Below are 21,087 nucleotides of genomic sequence, written 5' to 3' on the forward strand. Positions count from 1 at the left end.
AAACAATTATCATATTTAGTTGTCGTTATGAACAAGTTTCACGATATGCCTCCACAATCATTAATATAGATATGCGATGTCTTTCTTTGATACATTCGGCGACATTTTGCGTAACTATTATACATGTATTACCTAGTATGTGGAATTAAAAAATAACCTTATATTATGATATTTGTCATGTAATCTGCTCTTAATATGTAAGGTTTTTCGTACATAAAGTGAGCACATTCCAAGTACTCAACAATAATCATTGTCTTGGCTGGACAATTAAACCACTTAAAGCTGAAGCACGTGAGATATAACATAAGTAGTAAAATCATTGTTAGATCGAAACTGGTACTCAGCCATGATAGTATAAAACAGTCAGTAAACAACTGAACAGAGCCTGTGCATTGAATGACATTTATGGTTTGAAGTGAATATAAGGTTTCAGCAGTTTTTTATACTGCGAAAATGTCGATAATCCTTAATCTCGTTATTCTTGCCATGGTCGTTCATGTTTCTCAAGCCGCCTCACTTAAGTTTGAAAGGGAATTAATTCAGGCTACGACGGATACTCAAGGTAAGCTTGTATGCTAATATTTTGGAGTGAAGTAAAAAAGTAGTTTTTAGTTTAAAACTAAATTCATGACTCCAACATTTTGTTTCTGATTAAAAGATGACATATTCAATCGAATAACAGGGGTTTATGGCGTTTACATATTAACGTTGAAAATATAAAATAGGTAGAGAAACACACAGTCCGGAAAGAATTTATGTGTCTGGCGTTCCGGAATATACTGTATTTTAAATTTCACATTTAACTAAAAGTTCACTTCTCTCAAACTTTTTCGAACTTAACGTTAACATACTATTGATAAAAACTCCATTGCTTCGCATTCAATGTCGCGCAGAAGAAGTTTCGAACAGGAATGCTGTAAGTAGGATTTCACAAGAACAGTCTGCCTTGTACTACAATTATAGCAAATATTCCATTGGTACGATTGTTGTTCTGTAAGTTTGAGAAATTTGAGCATAATATAAGCGCATGTTTGAAGATGGTCTTAAAACAGTATTTACTTCGATCAGTCAACTTCATATAGGTGTGTTGTCAGGGAAACCTGAATTCCACACGACGTGTTTGATTGAATACACCAAAATACTACAATCAATTGCATTGAATGGATTGTGTTGTAATTAACCATTTTCCAAAATATTTATCAATTCATGGTTCAATTCCACGAGCTTACAGAACAACCATCGTATATTATATTTTAGTCCCTGCAGTAAAATTTGCTTGTATTTTACAGATCTTGGTTTCATATGTAAGAACAAGGAATGTAAGGAATGCTTGAAATTCACCACGACAGACACGAGTAAGCTTATTTTTGTAAAATAGGTTGAGTTAGTAAATATATAACGTGTAGACTAATCCGTATTCTGCATTGAAACATACGCTAACTGGATTCCTATGTCAACCGGCCGGTTGTTCTTTTAAAATCGAGTCCAAAGTGTTCAAAGTCAAAATAAAACAAATAGCAATTGAATTTATCAAGCTAATTGAAGGTAACACACCCCTAATAAAAACCTCCGCTTGAGTCTCTTCAATGTTAATGCTTAAGCCAATGTTTTAAGCACAGGACTACAAGTTTTTGAGGGTTTCATGATAACGGTTAGAACCGATCCAATAGCATTTTTGTGTTTTCTTTTTTCATGAGCTAAAATTTCTAACAGAAGTTTATACAGTAGTTTCATTTTAAAGTAAATAATTTCTTTTGTTTTCATTTTTATCAAAATTCTGAAATGGGGGGGGGGGGGGGGGTATTTCAATTTATATTAATTTAATATTTGATGGTAAATGTCTTTTAAATTTAGTATTTTAAACCAGGAAATTAAACATAACTATTAAGAAATTGTCGAGCTGATCATAGTTTAAAATGATGTGCTACCTTAATGATTCCACTAGATTATAATTATATGATAAACCAAATGCAATATGTGCCAAAATAATAAAAACGTATCGTGTTTTATAAATTTCTTATAAAGTTCTTATAAACTAGTACATTAGTATTTCTGCAATATTATCTTCTATTTTTTCTGAATATACAAATAATTACATCGTTGTTTCTTCCAGGGGTCGTATTCAATAAGAAACGTAAATTGCACTTAAATTTAAGATGCGCTGAAAGACGATCTGCAGTCAAATATGTGATAGTTGCAAATTTTATTTGAACAATGGGAATGGGTCAAGGACATATAGATAAAAGTGAAAATTGTACCGAGGGGCAAGAGAGCTTGTGCCCAGTTTGGGCAAGGAAACAAATATATATCTAATTTATGGCGTCTTGTGTCATTTTGTATATGTAAACGTCACTTGTTCACTTGTTAAACCCCCATCCTCATGTATTTCATGTTACAATGCATGCCCCTTTCAATCGTTTCTAAAGGTTTTTCGTTGCTCTAATTAGATATCATACGATTGGAAATACATAGAATAATACATTATATATACCATTTCCTTTTTTTTAGCATACACATTCTGTTTAAGGAAAATCATTTGTTTAAAACCAACTTCAGATATAATACCCTTTCAAATGCACAGCTTATCACTTCAGTCGACGTATCCCCCGTCGCCATGTATTTGAAGTTATAATGCATGCCCCTTTTAATCGTTTCTAAAGGTATTTCGGTGCTTTATTTAGATATGATACGTTAGGCACATTTTATGAACATACACGTTTTAATTGTTTAAGGAAAATGATTTTAGTTTACGAACAACTTTAGCAATAATTCCTTTCAAAATGCAGAGCTTATCAGATGGCCGTTTTCCCGCAGTGAGGACAAACACGTGGTCAGTTAATGCATGTAGAAACTATGTTTAGAATATCGGTCAATTAATGTAGTTGAAACTATTTTTAGATAATCGGAACTTGTCTGTTTTATGAATGAAAATAATTACAATTGTGCTTTTAAAAGTTTGTTGATAAATTTAATGTTATTTATGTTTTATGTAAGTACCTGTGTAGAAATAGTACTAGTGCTGTTATGAATGCTTCGTACTTTTTGGTTTTTAACAGGTTTAATCCGAACTACTTTGCTTCACCAAGCATATGCATGACGCACTGTCGTATCAGGGCATGTGAGCTTATATAAATTGAAAGCCTGATGTCTAAAACTATGCCAAGAATACACCGGAACGAAGATTTAAGGCCAAAAAAATAATTGAAAACATCTCATTAGAAATATAAACGACTAATATCATAGAATGAATAATATCTTATTATCGTGTACCAGATGAATTATAGTATTTGAATCATTAGCAACGCGAAACCTGAGATACAACTATTTTGATACTCAGACAATTATATTTGTTTCTTATCTCATAAAAGTCAAATAAGAAATGCACCATTACATATAAGCGTGCTTCAGGGTCACGTCAGGTTATAGCAAACCCTGCAGGCGATGGAACACTTGCGGTTGGTAATAACTTCTGGAATATCATGGGCTAAACTCAGAGTAAATATCAGTATGTTACATTCCTAACAGAGCCTTCATTATTTTGACCCACATTAATCTGATAAATATAGTGCTCTAAAAATAGTTGTATCCTGCTAAAATTAAAACGCCGGGATACAGAATTACGGCGCGGAAATAGCCGAACAAGCGAAAACTCATACTCGAACTGCAATGCAACTAATCTATTTTTATGGTCTTGACATCATTCTTCTAAACATAGAGCGCATTGAGACAAAAAATGGGTTAAAACGACATGACTAGAAGTAGTTCTTTGGAGTTTGTTGTCTTAAGACTACCTGCGCGTATGCGCAGATAGTCTAAAAACTAAGCGTTTTGTTTGGCCTGTATCTTCAGCTGACCAATAGGCTGAATGGAATCACCAAGGCGTGTCTAATGAGAAGATCAAGATCAATATTGAATACTGGACCTGGTCTTTTCAATATAAAATACTACAGTAATATACAATTGCATTTCTGTATAAGAGGTTCATGTCTAAATGTAGAGATACACTTCTTAATGTAATAGTGCAGTAATATTTATTTGTTCAATAAATCGATAAAATGCCAATACGTCTAAAGATGACTAAAGGCTGATTTGTCGATGTAAACGCTCAGAAAATTTGTACATCTATAGCTTCTCGCCTTCAAAGAAACGGGGATATATTGCTTTGCACATGTAGGTTCGTCGGTTCGTCTATCAAACATTTTACGATTGATAACTGGATGGCTACTAAAAGCTTGGGTCCCAAAAAGTGTTAGGGGTATTGGTAATTAACAGAATAGGTCAGTAGGTTAAATGTCACTGTAACATTGAGCACAATAAAACCTTGTCCGATCTTTATAATGATAAAACCTTGAACCTATGGTCCACACACTAGATGGGGGGGGGGGGGTTGTTATATGTAGAGCCCTCCATTGATTCTTTAATCAAAGGTCAAGGTTATCAGATTGACAAAAGTCATAGTCATCTTTCAAACAGATGTTGAAAAATACAAGGATAAATAACTTTAATGATTTGCTTTAAAATTACAAGAAAATTAACCATTGTCGTATTATTATAATTAACGTTTTGAAAACCACTTTAATGCAGTTATATGCATTATTTATTAACTTAATTGCAGTGAATCCATTTAACTAATTTACTATTGTGAGGAGGTCGCAAACATGTTTTACGCGAAAGTATTACTGAACAACTCCGGAAACCAGAACTGCTAAAAATATTGACCTACTATCTTCAAACTTGAAAGTGAGTTTGATCATAACCTTAAATAACTCCTCATATATTAAATGTGAAATGACTGTTTGCTGCAATTTGGGTGATATACATGTTTTACAAGCACATCTTGTTATCTAAGGACGAGATTTAATTGTAAAATGACTTTTCTTTTGCATTTCAGTGTGCATTGTGGCAACTGTGAGATTTGGTCATGCCGGGAAAATACGGTTAAGGATGACTTTGAATACCAAATTGTTGGTAGAAGGCGATATTACAGGTGAGATAGTATATGGGATATACCACGTAAAATATGATACAGAGGATATATCAGGTAACATAGTATGACTTTTGAATACCAGGTTAGATAATATACAATGTATATGACAGGTAAGATAGTATAAAGGGGATATACCAAGCAAGATGGTATACAAGGGATTTTAATGGTAAGATAGTATATATTGGGTATACCATATAAGATTGTACACAGGGGATATTACATGTTATATGGTATATATGGGGTATACCAGGTTAGATAGTATACAGGGGATTTTACATGTTAGATAGCATACATGGGATATGCAAAGCAAGATAGTATACAGGGGATAAAGCAGGTAAGATAGTATATAAGGTATTTTACAGGTAAAATTGTATACAGGGGTTACTACAGGTAAGACAGTTTACAGGGGATATTACAGATAAGAAAGTATACAGGGGAGATTACAGGTAAGATAGTATACAGAAATATAACAGGTTAGATAGTATACAGGGGATATTACAGGTAAGATAGTATACAGGGGATACTACAAGTAAGACAGTATACAGAGGATACTACCGGTAAGAAAGTATACAGGGGATATTACAGGTAAGATAGTATACAGGAAATTTATAGGTAAGATAGTATACAGGGGATATTACAGGTGAGATAGTATACAGGGGATGCTACAGGTAAGGTTGTATATATTGGGTATACCAAGTAGATAGTATACAGGGGATTTAACAGGTTAGGTAGTATACAGGGGATACTACAGGTAAGGTTGTATATATTGGGTATACCAAGTAGATAGTATACAGGTGATTTTACAGGTTAGATAGTATACAGGGGATACTACAGGTAAGGTTGTATATATTGGGTATACCAAGTAGATAGTATACAGGTGATTTTACAGGTGAGATAGTATACAGGGGATACTACAGGTAAGGTTGTATATATTGGGTATACCAAGTAGATAGTATACAGGTGATTTTACAGGTGAGATAGTATACAGGGGATACTACAGGTAAGGTTGTTTATATTGGGTATACCAAGTAGATAGTATACAGGGGATTTTACAGGTTAGATATTATACATAGGATACTACAGGTAAGGTTGTATATATTGGGTATATATTGGGTATACCAAATAGATAGTATACATGTGATTTTATAGGTAAGATAGTATACAGGGTATATACAAACCATGATAGTATACCGGGTATAAAGCAGGTAAGCTATTATACTGGGGGTATTACTTGTAACTTATTATACAGCGGGTATATTTGGGAAAATGGTTAGGTATACATGCTGAAAGTGAGGTTTCGCCATCTGTTTTACGAGTAATAATCGTAACTGCAACTCCTTTTTATCTTTGTTTTTGTTTGGGGATTTGTTAGTAGGGAGTATGTGTATTCAAGGCAAACCGATTTTAATTTATATCATAATCCTGCGTTACATTTAAGATTTAACAACTCCGAGCATGCAATCCGAAAACTGCAAAAAACTAATTATTTTTCAATTATTAACAAAATTGAAATGCAAAATTACAAAAATGGGTTTCACATCATCATTTGGGCCTGTTTATGTTTTCAGGACCTGCTGCTCGGTCGTTTTGTTCTCGTAATGTTCCCATTATAAATATAGAGGAAATATGTCTAATCCCGAAAGATGTGGACATGGCAAAACTGCACTCTTGCCTCGATCTTTCCGTGAAGGTAAGCCCTAAATATCTTTAATGTATGCTGTTGAAGTGTTGTTATACAATGATTAGGGACACAACATATATTAAAGCAACTGTGCACCAGATGATCAATTTGCAAGAAAAAAAGGCAAATTGTCTTGGTATTAATGTTTACAATGCATTGAAACTGATTAACTGAAGTACCACATAGTTTACAATTTAATTAAGTTTAGCAGTTATTTCGTATTTTTACATTAAAAAAGATTACTGGGTATGTCTACCTAGTAGAATTCATTCCTTATGAGTGATTGGCTAGTCGGTGTTATCACGTGATATTACCGAGTGAGGTGTTTAGCTTAATTATGTCACCTGTTTAAAGTAAGCGGTCGTAGCTCAGTGGATACTACGCTGAACTGCAATTTTGGCGACGCGGGTTCGAACCCGGTCTCCGACAGAATTATTTTTTTTTACAGTTTGGTACTTATTTTTACAATTATGATATCAAAACGTAACACATTCTATTAAATAATTGCCTGAGATTCGTCACAAAAAAAACTTATTTTGGTGCCAATCTTGTGTACAGTCCCTTTAACATTAATTTTGAGATATATCAACAACGAACAGTATAAAACTGCTTAAAAGCCTTGTTTAACCATTCTGTATGTGAACCTGAACTCTAATCTTGGGAATTACACACGGTCCTTTTTGCCCTCTTGCGACTTTTACCATCAATCAGAAATGAATATTGATCAGTCAAAGATAAAGGAGGCAGCCCATTTTCTTAAAACACAGCCCCTACAGACAATTGACGAATAAATAATATACACTGATATGGCATTAAGTCCATAAAACTGGAACTGGAAATCTAGGGAAAAAATTGCATAACATTCCTTAAAAATGGGCCTTTTAACCGTTATTACTGGACACTGCCAGCGCTGCGCATTTTCTTAAAACACACCCCCAAATGGCAATTAACAAATAAATAATAAACACTGATTTGGCATAGTCCATAAAACAGGGGCTGGTAAGCTGGGGATTAATTTGCCATACATACCTTATACAAGGCCCTTAAACCGTTACTACTGGACACTGCAAGCGCTGCGCAATTCATTTCTGTCAACAGCATTGATCAAGCCGATACTGCTGTTCAATACATATAACGTGTATGTAGTTTGTACATCAGAAAGAATCATTGAATTTAATCATTGTACACTAAATGAAAAATACCATTTTATTTAATTAAAATAATATCGATGTGGAAACATTATTCATTCTTACTAATATATTAATCATAGTCGTATCCTGATAGTGAAACTCAGCAAGTAAACAAAAGTTGGAAAACAGATTAAATTGTATAAATGATTTGTGACAATCAATAATTAAGTTTAATTTTGAGTACGATTTATATATATATATATATATATATATATATATATATATATATATATATATATATATATATATATATATATATATATATATATATATATATATTTATATTTATATATTTAAAATCAACTGAAATGAAATACAACTGTCTTCACTTTTTTAAGTATAAAGGAAAGACGTACACCAATTCTATTGGCTGTTTCACCATTCTGGGTATGTTGGTTCAAGATCGCATCGGTAAGTTGCATTTTGTATTTGCTTAGTTACTTAGTATGAAATATTAAAATAGTTAACAACTATCACAAGCATACAAATTTAAATAGACTCTCAACGAAGAAAACAAAGTTCAAGAGACACTTAAGAAGGCATACAAAGAAAGTTCTATTGAAATTCAATGAGTCACACACAGTTCAATATATACTCATCTAGGCACACAGAGTTTATTAGACACTCATCTAGCTTCACACAGCTGAAAAGACACTGAACAAGGCACACAGAGTTTAAAAGACATTGAACAATACACACACATAGTTCAATATACATTGAACAAGGCATACACAGTTCAATATACACTGAACAAGGCACACATAGTTCACTAGCCACTGAACAAGACACACACAGTTCAATAGACACTGAACAAGGCACACATAGTTCAATAGACACTGAACGAGGCACACACAGTATAAAAGACACTGAACAAGACACACACAGCTCAATAGACAATGAACTAGCCACACACAGTTCAATAGACACTGAAAAAGACACACATAGTTCAAAAGACACTAAACAAGGCACTCACAGTTCAAATACACTGAACAAGTCACACACAGTAAGAAAAACTCACCGAAAAAGGCACAGACATTTCAATAGACACTGAACTAGTCACACATAGTTCAATAGACACTGAATAAGGCACACACAATTTAGTATACACCGAACAAGGCACACACAGTTCAATATACACTGCACAAGGCAAACATAGTTCACTAGACCCTGAACAAGACACACACAATTTAGTATACACCGAACAAGGCTCACACAGTTCAATAGATACTGAATAAGGCACACACAGTTCAATAGACACTGAACAAGGCACACCCAATTCAAAAACACATTCATCTAGGCACACACACTTTAAACGGCACTGAACTTTATTATACAACGACCTGTTGCAATGGATGTAAATTATGCTCTAACAAATTAATGCTCCTAAAACGAAATAAAATTAAATAATTGTAATTCTTTTATTCTTGACCTTTCACGGCCACTATGTATCTTAGCGTATTGATAATACAAAGAAAATAAATCGCCATACGTTTTATAATAGCAATACTTATGTACAGGTTATATTGATTGCTGCCTTAAATAGGCACTGCTTTTGTTTCAGCTGGTGAAGACGGTATTCCCATCAATGATAGTAGAACATATGGCTTTGATGATTCCCCTGAAGTCGTGTACGATGATATTGACGGGAGCGCCATTTGTCACAAGGGCATATGCAAGATTTGTAAAACTTACACACATTGTAAAGGTAGTGATCTTAAAGATAGTGCTGTGCTTTTGATTATGGTATCCTATATATACGTATGTGTATGTTTGATGCCTGCTAACACCACAGTATTTTGGTATTATTTGGAAGGGTCTTCGTTTGGGTCTTATGAGTAGAAAAAGTATATGTTTATGTTTAACCGAGTGCAAACCCGGTTATTGCACGTCTGATATCAGTTCAAACAAAGTACAAAAATCCACACTGTCATAGCGTTGTCTTTAATGCATGTTCGGTCATTTACATATAAGTCATAACTGAGCAATACGCTGTTAAATAATACCATTTTTTATTTTGGGTTATCAGGCACCAAAATTAAACCTTATTTCTAATGGCTCGATAGACAAGCTTAAATTGTATACATTGGATAACCTAATTAATAACTTACCTTTGAAACATGGACACCTTTATAGTGTTACGTCACAAACTATCGTATCAGTATTGCTAGAAAAATATTATTTCTCACCCAAACAAAAAAAAAACCTCTTTATACAGCATATTCAATATATATAGAGATATTCAATGTATATCTTGTTTTTCATATTCAGCGTATGTAATTGCAAAGGCCGTACACAACGCGATGGAAGTAAAGCTGGTTGCGGGCAGACATGAAGTTGTAAAAGGAAAGATTACAAGTATGTTTATTATATGTTGTAGTTAAATGCCTAGTCAAAGAAATGTGTATCATGTTAAATACCTGCTGTGCATCCTTTGTTTATATTGTGGAGTCACAGCAGGGCTGAATTTCCTGTTTGTTTGTTTATATGTTCAGGGCCATTTGGGGGTGACACATTAAGAATAGATAATAAGTATCTTCCATGGTCGAGAGTGTAAGATAGGTTCATTCCGATCCCTACGCGAAACAACCTGCGCCAGTGTCGGGATTAACGTATCTTACACGAGCGGCTATGGTAGATGCTTTTTCTCCCACCTCAGTTAAACAAAATTAAGTAAAAATGATTTTTTTTGTTGGAACTCTTTTGTGCTTGATAAAAATAATTGCGTATGGATATGTATTAAATCGTGGTTGTCGTGGATATTCGCGCAGGGATTCAGATTAGGTTAATTTTCAAATCGGTCTTTAAATAGTTCTAAGGAGAGTGAAGCATTATTTCTTGAAAGGTGCGTGAAAACTGTTTTATGGTGACTATTAAGCGAGAAATAATGAATTAGCGTTTTAAATATTGCCACAAGACAAGGTTTCCATGACGCTACAGACGACAGTCTTCAACAAGGGAGGTAATTACAATGTTGTGACCATTAAAAAGGAGTTCCATACGGCATTTTATCTTCGTTCGTAGGCAAGATAAGAATTTCTAGCATGGTTTAATTATTAGATCTACTTATCTGAGGTGGGAGAAAATCGCATTCTCAACTAATACTTGAACAAATTATTAAATGGAATTGATAAAATGATATAAGGTTCATAGTTCATTTATACACAAACTATTTATTTGCATGCTAATAAAAAATAATATTGAGATGCTGTTTGTAAGTATCGGAACGTGTTGTTTCGTTCAGCTAAGCAAAGCACTTGAAGGATTAGTGCGGATTTAAAGCTAAACCTTTTCAAATGCTTTGGAACTTTGAAACGCTTAATAATTTGCAAAGTGTAGTAATCTTCTCTTCTTATTGTATAAAGTGACTCTATCGTTTTCTTTTTTGTAGACAATACGGATGTCTCCTTCTGTATTCATCACGTCAGGAAGCACACTGACATCAAATCTGTCTGTATTGTTGCCAGGAACATCAGTATGAAAAATCTGTCAGCCTGCGTCAACATCACAGCTCAGGTGAATTGGGTTGATTTTAAGTGTTAATACACGCATCTATGCAATAATTTATTTAAGAGTCAGAAAATACAGAAAAAAATGGTAAAACTAAACATAAACTTATGGATGAGTTCATTATATGTAACTTTTGTAATGATGTCACGTGACTTCAATCACTTTTACGCCGTAGGTGTGATTGCAGTGTTTACTGTACGACAAGGGAAGTAACCGCTATGTCTAGTTTGGAAGATATGCGAAAAAATCCAGGAAAAACAATGAACAATATTTTCGCATTAGTAGGAGTCATTCACGATAGTGAAAAAGTCAAGTAAATTTAAAACAAAACTACTGTCCTTTTCATAAGAGTTTATCCATTAATTATTACAACATATCACACAACTGGGGTATTCATTTTTTCGCAAAAATTGGTTTTATTGCATTTTGATATGTCAGTAAATGTAAGAGCCAATCTTCAAATCTTCTAAGTCAATCGATTCATGTATGTCAATGATACCGCTCATGTACTCTAGATCTAATATAATAAATTAATGCATGGTTAAAATAAATACGGATTTATCTTATTCATATAGATATAATACTACAGGTAAAACAGAGCATATTCAACGAGTCATTTGGTTGTTTCAAAATACCAAACAAAGCTGACGTAATGCAGCCGTTAGTCTCTCTCGACTCTGAGGACATCGATGTGGTAGCGGATTATCCTGACTCTGAGGACATCGATGTGGTAGCGGATTCGTTCGGCCCTGACGGCGATGATGCCGAGTCTGATACTCTCGAGTAAGACGTGTTCAGTCCATTTGGAGTAGAGGACAATTATCCTTCAACAAGGCCTCAGAAAGCGATGCTGACCTTGTTGAAAAGTCTGCAAGAAACAACGGCAATGTAACGAGGACGAATTGGTTTTTGAACTCGATACTTTCTTTGTATGTTGTGCTTTCCAAAATTGGAGTCGTCTGCATGCAATCTTTCTGAGAGTCAATGAAAATTTTCGTGATGTGATTCCATGATACTGAGCCCCGAGACTAATGTGTGTATATTTTTGTTGTATTTTGTGCTTCCTATTCAACAATGTAGTCGCCTGCTACCAATCACTCTGATAGTTAATGAAAGTTTACGTTAAGCGCCCAGTTTGGTATTATTCAATCATACCGAGACTCGAGAGTGCTGTGTGTATACTTATGTCATATGATGTGCTTTTCCTATAAGACATTTTCAAAAGTATGTTTTGCTTTCAATCACTATGCCAGTATATCTATGTGCACCTAATATGGTTCGGTAAATGTACTTTATTTGCTTTACATGTAGCAATTATACGATTATTTTGAGTGTACAGATATATTGCCTGAACTGTTACGTCTGTTGCTTTAGCTATAGTTTATATTTTGTTGTGTGATATTTCATATATAATGTTTGATAAACGGGATAACCGGTAATAAACGGTAAGTTGTTAATTTCCAATTATATATTTATTTAAATTTATAAAATATTTCTTTCTTTTTTAACATTTTTTGACATAATTTACTGAAGTCCACAATGTTCTGTTTTGATCAAGGCAAGTACATGTAACAACAAAGGAATTTAAAAGTAGTTATGAAAGTTGATATTTTCACACCTTATTTTGCAGTGAAAATATCAAATTGATATTTTCACTGTTGTTATTTCACTGTTAAAACCCCATATTTCATCGTAAAGCATGAACGAAATATATCATCCTTTAACTCATCTACTTATTGAGCCTATTCACTTTACACGCTTAAATGGACCTCCACTAAATAAAGATGATACCGCACGAAATGCAATTGAAATGTTTGTGTTTTAGAACGCTTTATCATGAAAACCGGGATAAATCATGAAAACCGGGAAAATATAGATTGGCTTAATAGAGGCTGACTAACAAGATTTCTAAAAATAATGTTATCAAGAAATAAATATATGTTCTTATTCAAAACGACCGCCGAGTTTTTAGTTCCCACCATTCTAGTTTGTATATCGTCAAGTCATTGCAGGGCATTTTAGAAAAAAAAAACTCTCTATAGACAGGGTGATATGAACCGTAACTGACGAGTTTGATTAAAAAAGCAACGGGTGTTTTCTAACAATAACGTAATTAAAAAAGCTATAATCTCATCCAAAATTGCCGCCGTGTTAATAACCGCGCCCTTATAGTTTATGTTTATATGTCAGCAGGTCATGACTGACGATTTAACAATGAACACCGCCTACAGATTTCAAAAGAACCGGTACTGCCGTGCATGTTTATAAATATGGCTTATGAAAGTACTTCTGGCTCAGGTAACCCGACCCTACCTACCAAAAACGTATAGGCGGAGAACCTACCGTATTTATACCTATAGGCTATAGTATGTTGGTTAAAATGTTATATTGAAAAATTCAGTGTAGCCGCTTGCATTCTACAGCTACCGTTAACGTCATGAAAATGGCACAAACACGCGATCTATGACAGCCAAAGGAAAAAAATGCGGACATACACGCAAGTAAACGAACAGACTTTAATTTAACATTTGCAAGATAAAAGCATTGTGGAATACGCAAGAGGGTATGCCGTCATTGTTTATTTAAATATTGAGCTCCGATTGAATGAGTACAACGTTGTCTAACAAATGGTTAGAAAGACATCATACTTTGATCAAAACTTTGGATGCAAATCACAACTTGTTCGGGTACGGGTCTACGTGTGTACTATGACACCCGCGTCATAAAATCGAAATTGAAAATGTTCATGAAGCAAACAATCAAAACACAAAACGTTGATAGGAAATAAAAGTCATTACAAAACAATTCACACTGGTCAGGTATACTGGTCAAGGTCAAACATCAACAAACGGTTCATGCTCCTTTCACACAACTATTGACGGTGACCTTGAGCTTCGATTTACTGAAATCAAACACAGAAGGACCAAACGAAATCTCTAGTGAAAAGACGTATAACTGACGCAATCTTCGGCTTTTTCAAGTTATCGTGTGGGCACATTTCTTAAAATGCTGTTGGTCGTGACCTTTACCTACTGATGTCAAATTCAATACGTGCCATCCATTTAGTTCAACCTTAGCCTAGGCTGTTTTTATCGACCAAGTTCAATACCTTTCCAAGTTATTGTGTTGACGAAAATATATTGACGGACCTTTCAACAATTTAAATATTTACATGTACGAGTGTCCTGAAACAAAACTCCACTCTCTTGTCCTCTTTAAAACAGGCATCAGCAATCATAATTTACAAATTCAAGGCCTCCTCGCGAACGAAAACCCCGCTAAACGCAAACATCACTCATTCCAATTATGAAATGTCACAAAATAAAACATCTAGGGGTTCTGATCTCAAGTTCGTTTGGAGCCCCGCATACACTGCAAATGTTTTTCATACACACGAATAAGCATGAAACTAAGGTAACTTGGGAGGCGTGAACGGGAAATGTGAGCTTTGAGTAGAAAGATAATACATAGTTAAACCTGTCTTCGACGAAATAGAATTATACCATACTGGAGGTAAATAAGGTTGCCAGTATACTAGGGATTACTTAGCCCATTCTAAAATATAAGATACATGTTAACAAGAGGTTAATTGTCTTAGATGCAACAGCTCAAAACTTTCCAAAGAAGCGTTGAAATAATTAAGTACATGTCATACTGTTTCAGTTATGTTTTTTTTTTAAATCAATTTTAACTAGAGCTATCACAGAATGTGATTAATACCCGCGCACATGCGTATGTTGGCAAGTATGCTAGGCTAATACTGTGGAACGTGTTTCACTGAAGGTAAACGTGCAACAAAATTTTCAATTATTTCGTGATTTACCCTATTTACTTTAGCTCCATATCATGTAGAGAAAAGTTGATGGTGAATACAAACATTTATTTTCGTGGAGAGCATTTTGTCGATCTACATTACATAAAGTCGTCTATTTTTCAACGAGAAGAACTATAAACGTTCATGTTTCGGTGCTTTTCCATTTTTTATTAACACATCAATACATTGTATTTGCTTTATAAAATATCGGCAAAGCCGCGACATATTTGTTGAATAAAATGGAAGCAGAAGGGTTACCTACATAGTCAAATTTGAACAATCCAACAACCCAAACAGCTCATTATAAAGCTAAATAATTAAACTATGAATTTAAGATAGGCCTGTGCTCGAAACGACGTTTACAATTGGTGTGTATCAATGCTTACCCTTCCAGGTCTAGTTTGGACGGTGCATTGTGACTCACAGCAGTAGCTCTCATATCGACGTTAGCGGGCGGTCATAGAACGTTGATATGGGTCCCGTGTAAGTAGGATGATTTTATATAAACCGTTAACATATTGACGCTAGCGAACATAACATAGGTGTCGACCTCAATTTGAGGGGTTTTGGTTTGTAATGGTTCGAGGAATCGTAGGAATACCGTATATTACATAGGGTTTTTCCGTTGTGTCCATATTTTAAGTTTAAGCAAACAAATACCTTTTTCATCGCACCCCGTTTACAATCATCGAGATTTTGAGACATGCCCACCGATGACATCATCACTCATAACATACAATAGTGTAACTAAACTATTAAAGTATATAGATTATATATAGTTTTACGATGCGCTCTTTTATAAGTGGATCATAAATTCAACTGATAATAGTCAGTAATGGTTGGAATCATTTTTGAATAATTGTGAGAGCATTATTCTTTAAAATATTCGACTTTTATGTATATTCAATACTTCATGTTTTTACGTGCCATCTGGTTATTTCATGACGTAGGCGTTTATCTTCTGTAACAGCGCTGTATGAAATACAAGCGTATTTGCAATATCGCGGGTTTGTTTAACAGATTACATAATAATTGCAAGTTATATAATAGTTGTTCTTAAATAAACTGACTTTAAATAAACAGTGTAACTATACTATCTAGTTCTAGATCTATATCTAGATTGTAGTTCACCTCCGACCATATTGGTGTTTGTCCTAGCGAAATGACTTCTGACGTCTGTGAGTGTACATATTTGAAGAAAAAACTCGGTATCTGTTACTTGTTATGATTATAATCGTTTTTGAACCCATTTAATGACAGTATTTTTCAAACTATTCGACGATTAAATTCCATTATTGTTCGACATTTTACATGCCGTTCTAATTTGATGAATCGCCAATATATGGCCATTCACATTGAATTAGAAAGGAAATTTTCTGATTATATAACGACGTAAGCGTTCTGTAATTGCGCTGTAAGAAGTACGCTGGTATTTACAATTATGTGGTTCTGCTGTATAGATTACGCATTTTTATTAAATGCATTTTTTGTTTGTTTTAAAACTAACTCTTAATACAGTGAATACATCACCACAAATTAGAAGCTTTGCATGTCGATGACTACGTCCATCCGTTAGTCAAAGAAAAGAGACAACATTTATTCTAGCCTGATAACTTACAATTGAAAAATAAAAATGGTATTGTTAATATTAAGATTAGTATTCAGTTGTGAGAGTAGTTATTGTCTGTTCTTAATATATTTATGTCGTCAACAATGCCCCCGGAGCTGACATGAATTGAAATTTTATCTCGGAAAAAATACAACAATAAACAATAAGAACACAATGATAAATGCGGTGAAGTACATTTGACAACTTAGTTCAGCTAAGTAAACGATAAAGAAAGCAATTTGTCAAAAACAAGATATTTTAAAATGACAAAATCTGTTTGTATTTATTTTGACACACTATCTTTAGTTAAGCGTAAATATTTCAGCGGTGAGGGTTAACACGTGCTGGATGAGATAAACGTTCCTTTTAAGGATATTAAAATTATTTCAACCTTTTTATGCATGATCATTTATGTGAAGGTTTTTATGCAAATTTGACGTTTGCATGGCTGCATTAGGCTTGAACGTTTTTTTTTTCTATTAAGGCCACCAAATTAGCAACAACATAATGACATATTAGTTTCGCTAATCTTACAACCACTGGTTTAATCCAGTTATATTCAGATCGTCAGCTGAATGACGCAGTGTTTATTTTTTTAATGATTATTCATTCGTTTCAAACGTGCTGTATGCAAATTGATGAATTTGGTTAAATATTGTTCGTTTTAGCGGTTTATAAGTTAAAGCAGAACCCTATGAATATTAATCGTTTTATTGCCTCTTCTTTAATAAAACTAGTTAACTATTTCGATGAAACTTGCGAATTATATGTGTTTTAACCAGCCTAGTTAATGTATTCCAGTGTCAGGCTTTGCTGCGGACGTCTTGGGAACCTTGAGCCGATTATATTTATACCTAGAGTAGGCTATTTCACAAGATCCCGTGAGGTATCTTATATATTTATGAAGCTATAACCAGTCGACAAAAGGCAGTGATTTAAAACGGTACATACTATACCTAGAACAATTTATTTTTAGCTTCAACTTAATTTATCCCTCATGCAATGTGTACTGATCAAAATCCTGATTTTTTTACAATTGTGCACATTTTCAGCAGATGATTAATTTCAGAAAAGCAATCATTAAAGGCCTAGTATCATATTATTCGTTGCCAAGGTGTTAGCCAATGAGGTAGTATTCTTACATAGTTAGATGACCTGTAGTTTCTTACTATACCGTTAAATCAAACTAAACTCAACTAGACCAATCTCCGTTTATTATCTTGTCATAGCAAATACAAGGTTTGCAAAAGCATGCATTTAAGAAGTGTGCAATACGTTTTACAGGAGAGCAAAACTATATTAGTGCGCATAAAACAACCCTGATAATATAGTTGCTAAAATTGTATGCATGTGTAAACATTGATACGAATTGATGAAGAGCAATATATTTGTCAGATATCATTTAGTCGACAAGATCATCTTCATCTTTAGAATATATACATGTTGTTTATAGGCAAATATATATTCTTACACTTGTTACTGATTTAATTAATTTTCCACATAAGTTACGTAGTGCGATTTACATCTCATATATAACATGGCAAATTATTTGAATTACAATTTCTGTTAATTTCTCTGATCATTTCTAGTCTTATCTTACACATTTAACCTGTCAGGTATTGCTGTTTTATATTTTGCTTTGTTAGTGTCATTTTGCATTCAAACGTTTAACCGGAATTTACAAACTACTAGAAGTTGGTTTTATTATCTCGGGTAAGTAACACAAATCAACTGTTCAATTCATTTACGAACAAACAGCAAGAAAATTAACCAATTTAAGGTAATCGGCTGTCAGGATAACTCATTGACGATGTCTCGGCAGAACAGTTTGTTGTCTTTGATGCGAAAAGAGTATACATTCCGTAAGTCTCTCCGCAAGTTCCCCTGTCTTCGCAGCCGCGTGTTGCGTCGGATATATTCATTAAGCAATAACCGGATGACAAATGGCACCCGTCCAGACAGAGTTTATTACATGACACTAAGCAAGTCCCATTTTGCCGGTCACAAGCCCTGCATTTGTACCCGCAATTTTTGTTGCAGAATTGTCCCCATTTACCTAGGGGGCATTCGCTGGTGCAGCGGCATAATTCGTCACCCTGAGAACCGTCAGGACAGTCCGCTGGACAGGGTCTACACCTGCCACAACCTTGGTCGCATGTCCAGTAAGGCCATTTTTCCACACAAGTACCACACATTCCGGTTGTTGCAAACACATGGCATCCTGGACGATCGAGGAAATAGGTCAATCCTGTGTTACTGGATACAAGCAGTCCCATGTACATGCAACAGAAAAGAATTATTATATTTTTTTCATTCCCCATTTTAATCACAACTACAGCAGTGTATGCAATTTCTAGTTTAATAAGCACAACTGTTTTCGCTTTATCTCAATTGCTTTTATAGTATATCTATGCGAGGGATGATCCAAAAATGATACAAGAACGAATGCTATTTTTTTACATTGAATAATCGAAATTGAAAGTGACACTATTATTCAAAATCAATACAAATATATGTATTACAAACATAAATTTTGAGTGATTAATCTAATACCGCTTACAAAATAATCCATTTATTGAAAATATTAATAACTGATAACAAGTTCGTAACCGTAAATGTAATGGCTGAAAACACAAAAATATTAAATGATTGGTGAATGCTTAAAGATTTACTGTGATCTTCTATCGTGTCATAAGGTAGTAATATCGTGTTTCTGCAAATTTCTTTCAAATTAAACTCGGTATCCTTCATAACGACCATTGTTTTCGACATTTTTTCATCGTTTTTTCTGTATATTAAAACAATTTGTTGTTAATTGTGGTAAATCTTATTTCGTGTCACTCTATCCAGTTGCTCAAACTATATATAACGTCTGGCGAATTCGGATTCAAAACTGCACTTTTTATATATAACAAAATAATATGACCTAATCATATAGAAGCAAAATCATTATCAAAAAATAATGTAATTTAGATTAACATTGTTTATGCATTTCCCTGTACTTTCAAACAAGGTTTTCGAGGTGTTAAAACAAAGGTTAAATGAAAATAGATACAGTATTGTTGAGCACTCCTCCCAATAAACGATTGAAATATTTAAACGAGGAAACAGCACAGACATGCATTCATCTACAAAAAATCACATACACGAATAGTTATTTTGATTTGTCACTGTCACGATATTTTGACATGCGCAAGTACGCAACGGTTCATTTACGTTTAATTAAACAAACACCAGCCTTAAGATACGCTATGACAATCGCTTACGGCTCCACAGAGGTGCCAATCTAGTGCGGGAAAACGTCAATCGGTACAAGAAGGTACCAACTCTTTGATAAACAAAGCAAAATCTTCGATAATGAACCTATGTGTTCTTTAAATTGTGTTAGAATGTATTTGGCTTTAACAGTATACGGTTATAGGACTACACTATTATCAAAGTCCAATTAAAGCCCTGAATGTCATACCAAAGGGAAAACAAACAAAAAAGGAAATTGATTTTGCAGAATTTTCAAGCTACTCGTAAGCCTAAAGGCTATGGACACATACGTTACCACAATAGAAATAGTATAAGTTAAAAGTGGAATCGGTTTTCGGCGTAAATTAGTGTTTCATTTAAAAGATATGATCACCTTTGCCATTGATGTTGTTGGGTATTATTCAGTGTACTCGTTTTCATTTTACAGCTTCCATTTACGTCATGAAAATGCCGAATACACGTTATTTATGCCAGACAAAGTTCCCATGGTTTGGCAAAACAAGCGGACAAGAGTGATCAGAGAAAGGTACGCATATACGCAAGCAAACTTGATTTCATTTTTTTTTAATTACATTCGCCAGATAAAATTTGACGTTCATATTGCATAACACGCAATGAGTAATGATGTCATTATTTATATTGTATTCCATTAAACGACCGACCGACCTATTTACACACCCACCAACCTATCCTCCAACCGGCATATCTACCGATTATATATTTACAGTTACAAGTCTCTGTGTCCTTCAACAATTTTTTACCCTCTTGCCTTCGTTTTTTAAGTAGACATGATAAATCATAATTTACAAATGCAATGCCTCTTTACGAACTAAATGGAAAACCCTCGATACGCAATCATAACCCATTCACATTCATAATGAAATGTCAAAAAATCATAACATCTAGGAAATATCCACTTTTTTCCATTTTGTAAGGTTATCATTGAACATTATCATTTTATCTATAGTCAAAATATCCGCTTTCTATGTACATCAACTATTATGTTTTTAGTTGGTAAAAACAGATTAAGCAATTGAATGG

At 34.0% G+C, this 21,087-nt stretch overlaps 1 protein-coding gene across 3 annotated transcripts; it reads left to right on the forward strand.

Moving 5' to 3' along the window:
• The first annotated feature begins 314 nt into the window (after positions 1–314).
• Positions 315–13,303, forward strand: LOC128221185 (uncharacterized). 3 transcript variants are annotated; one of them, XM_052929657.1, is made up of 9 exons: positions 320–562; positions 1,290–1,355; positions 4,892–4,987; positions 6,556–6,677; positions 8,197–8,269; positions 9,402–9,563; positions 10,127–10,213; positions 11,247–11,371; positions 11,955–13,288. In XM_052929657.1, exons 1-9 carry the CDS (start codon positions 454–456, stop codon positions 12,150–12,152), a joined length of 1,038 nt encoding a protein of 345 aa, XP_052785617.1. In that variant the 5' UTR covers positions 320–453; the 3' UTR covers positions 12,153–13,288. The 3 variants fall into 3 exon arrangements, with proteins under 3 accessions (XP_052785619.1, XP_052785617.1, XP_052785618.1); XM_052929658.1 differs by having other exon boundaries at positions 322–562; positions 9,420–9,563; positions 11,955–13,283; XM_052929659.1 differs by lacking the exon at positions 1,290–1,355 and having other exon boundaries at positions 315–562; positions 11,955–13,303.
• The last annotated feature ends 7,784 nt before the right edge of the window (positions 13,304–21,087 follow it).

Source organism: Mya arenaria, chromosome 16 (assembly GCF_026914265.1).
Source record: "Mya arenaria isolate MELC-2E11 chromosome 16, ASM2691426v1".
Taxonomy (NCBI): domain Eukaryota; kingdom Metazoa; phylum Mollusca; class Bivalvia; order Myida; family Myidae; genus Mya; species Mya arenaria.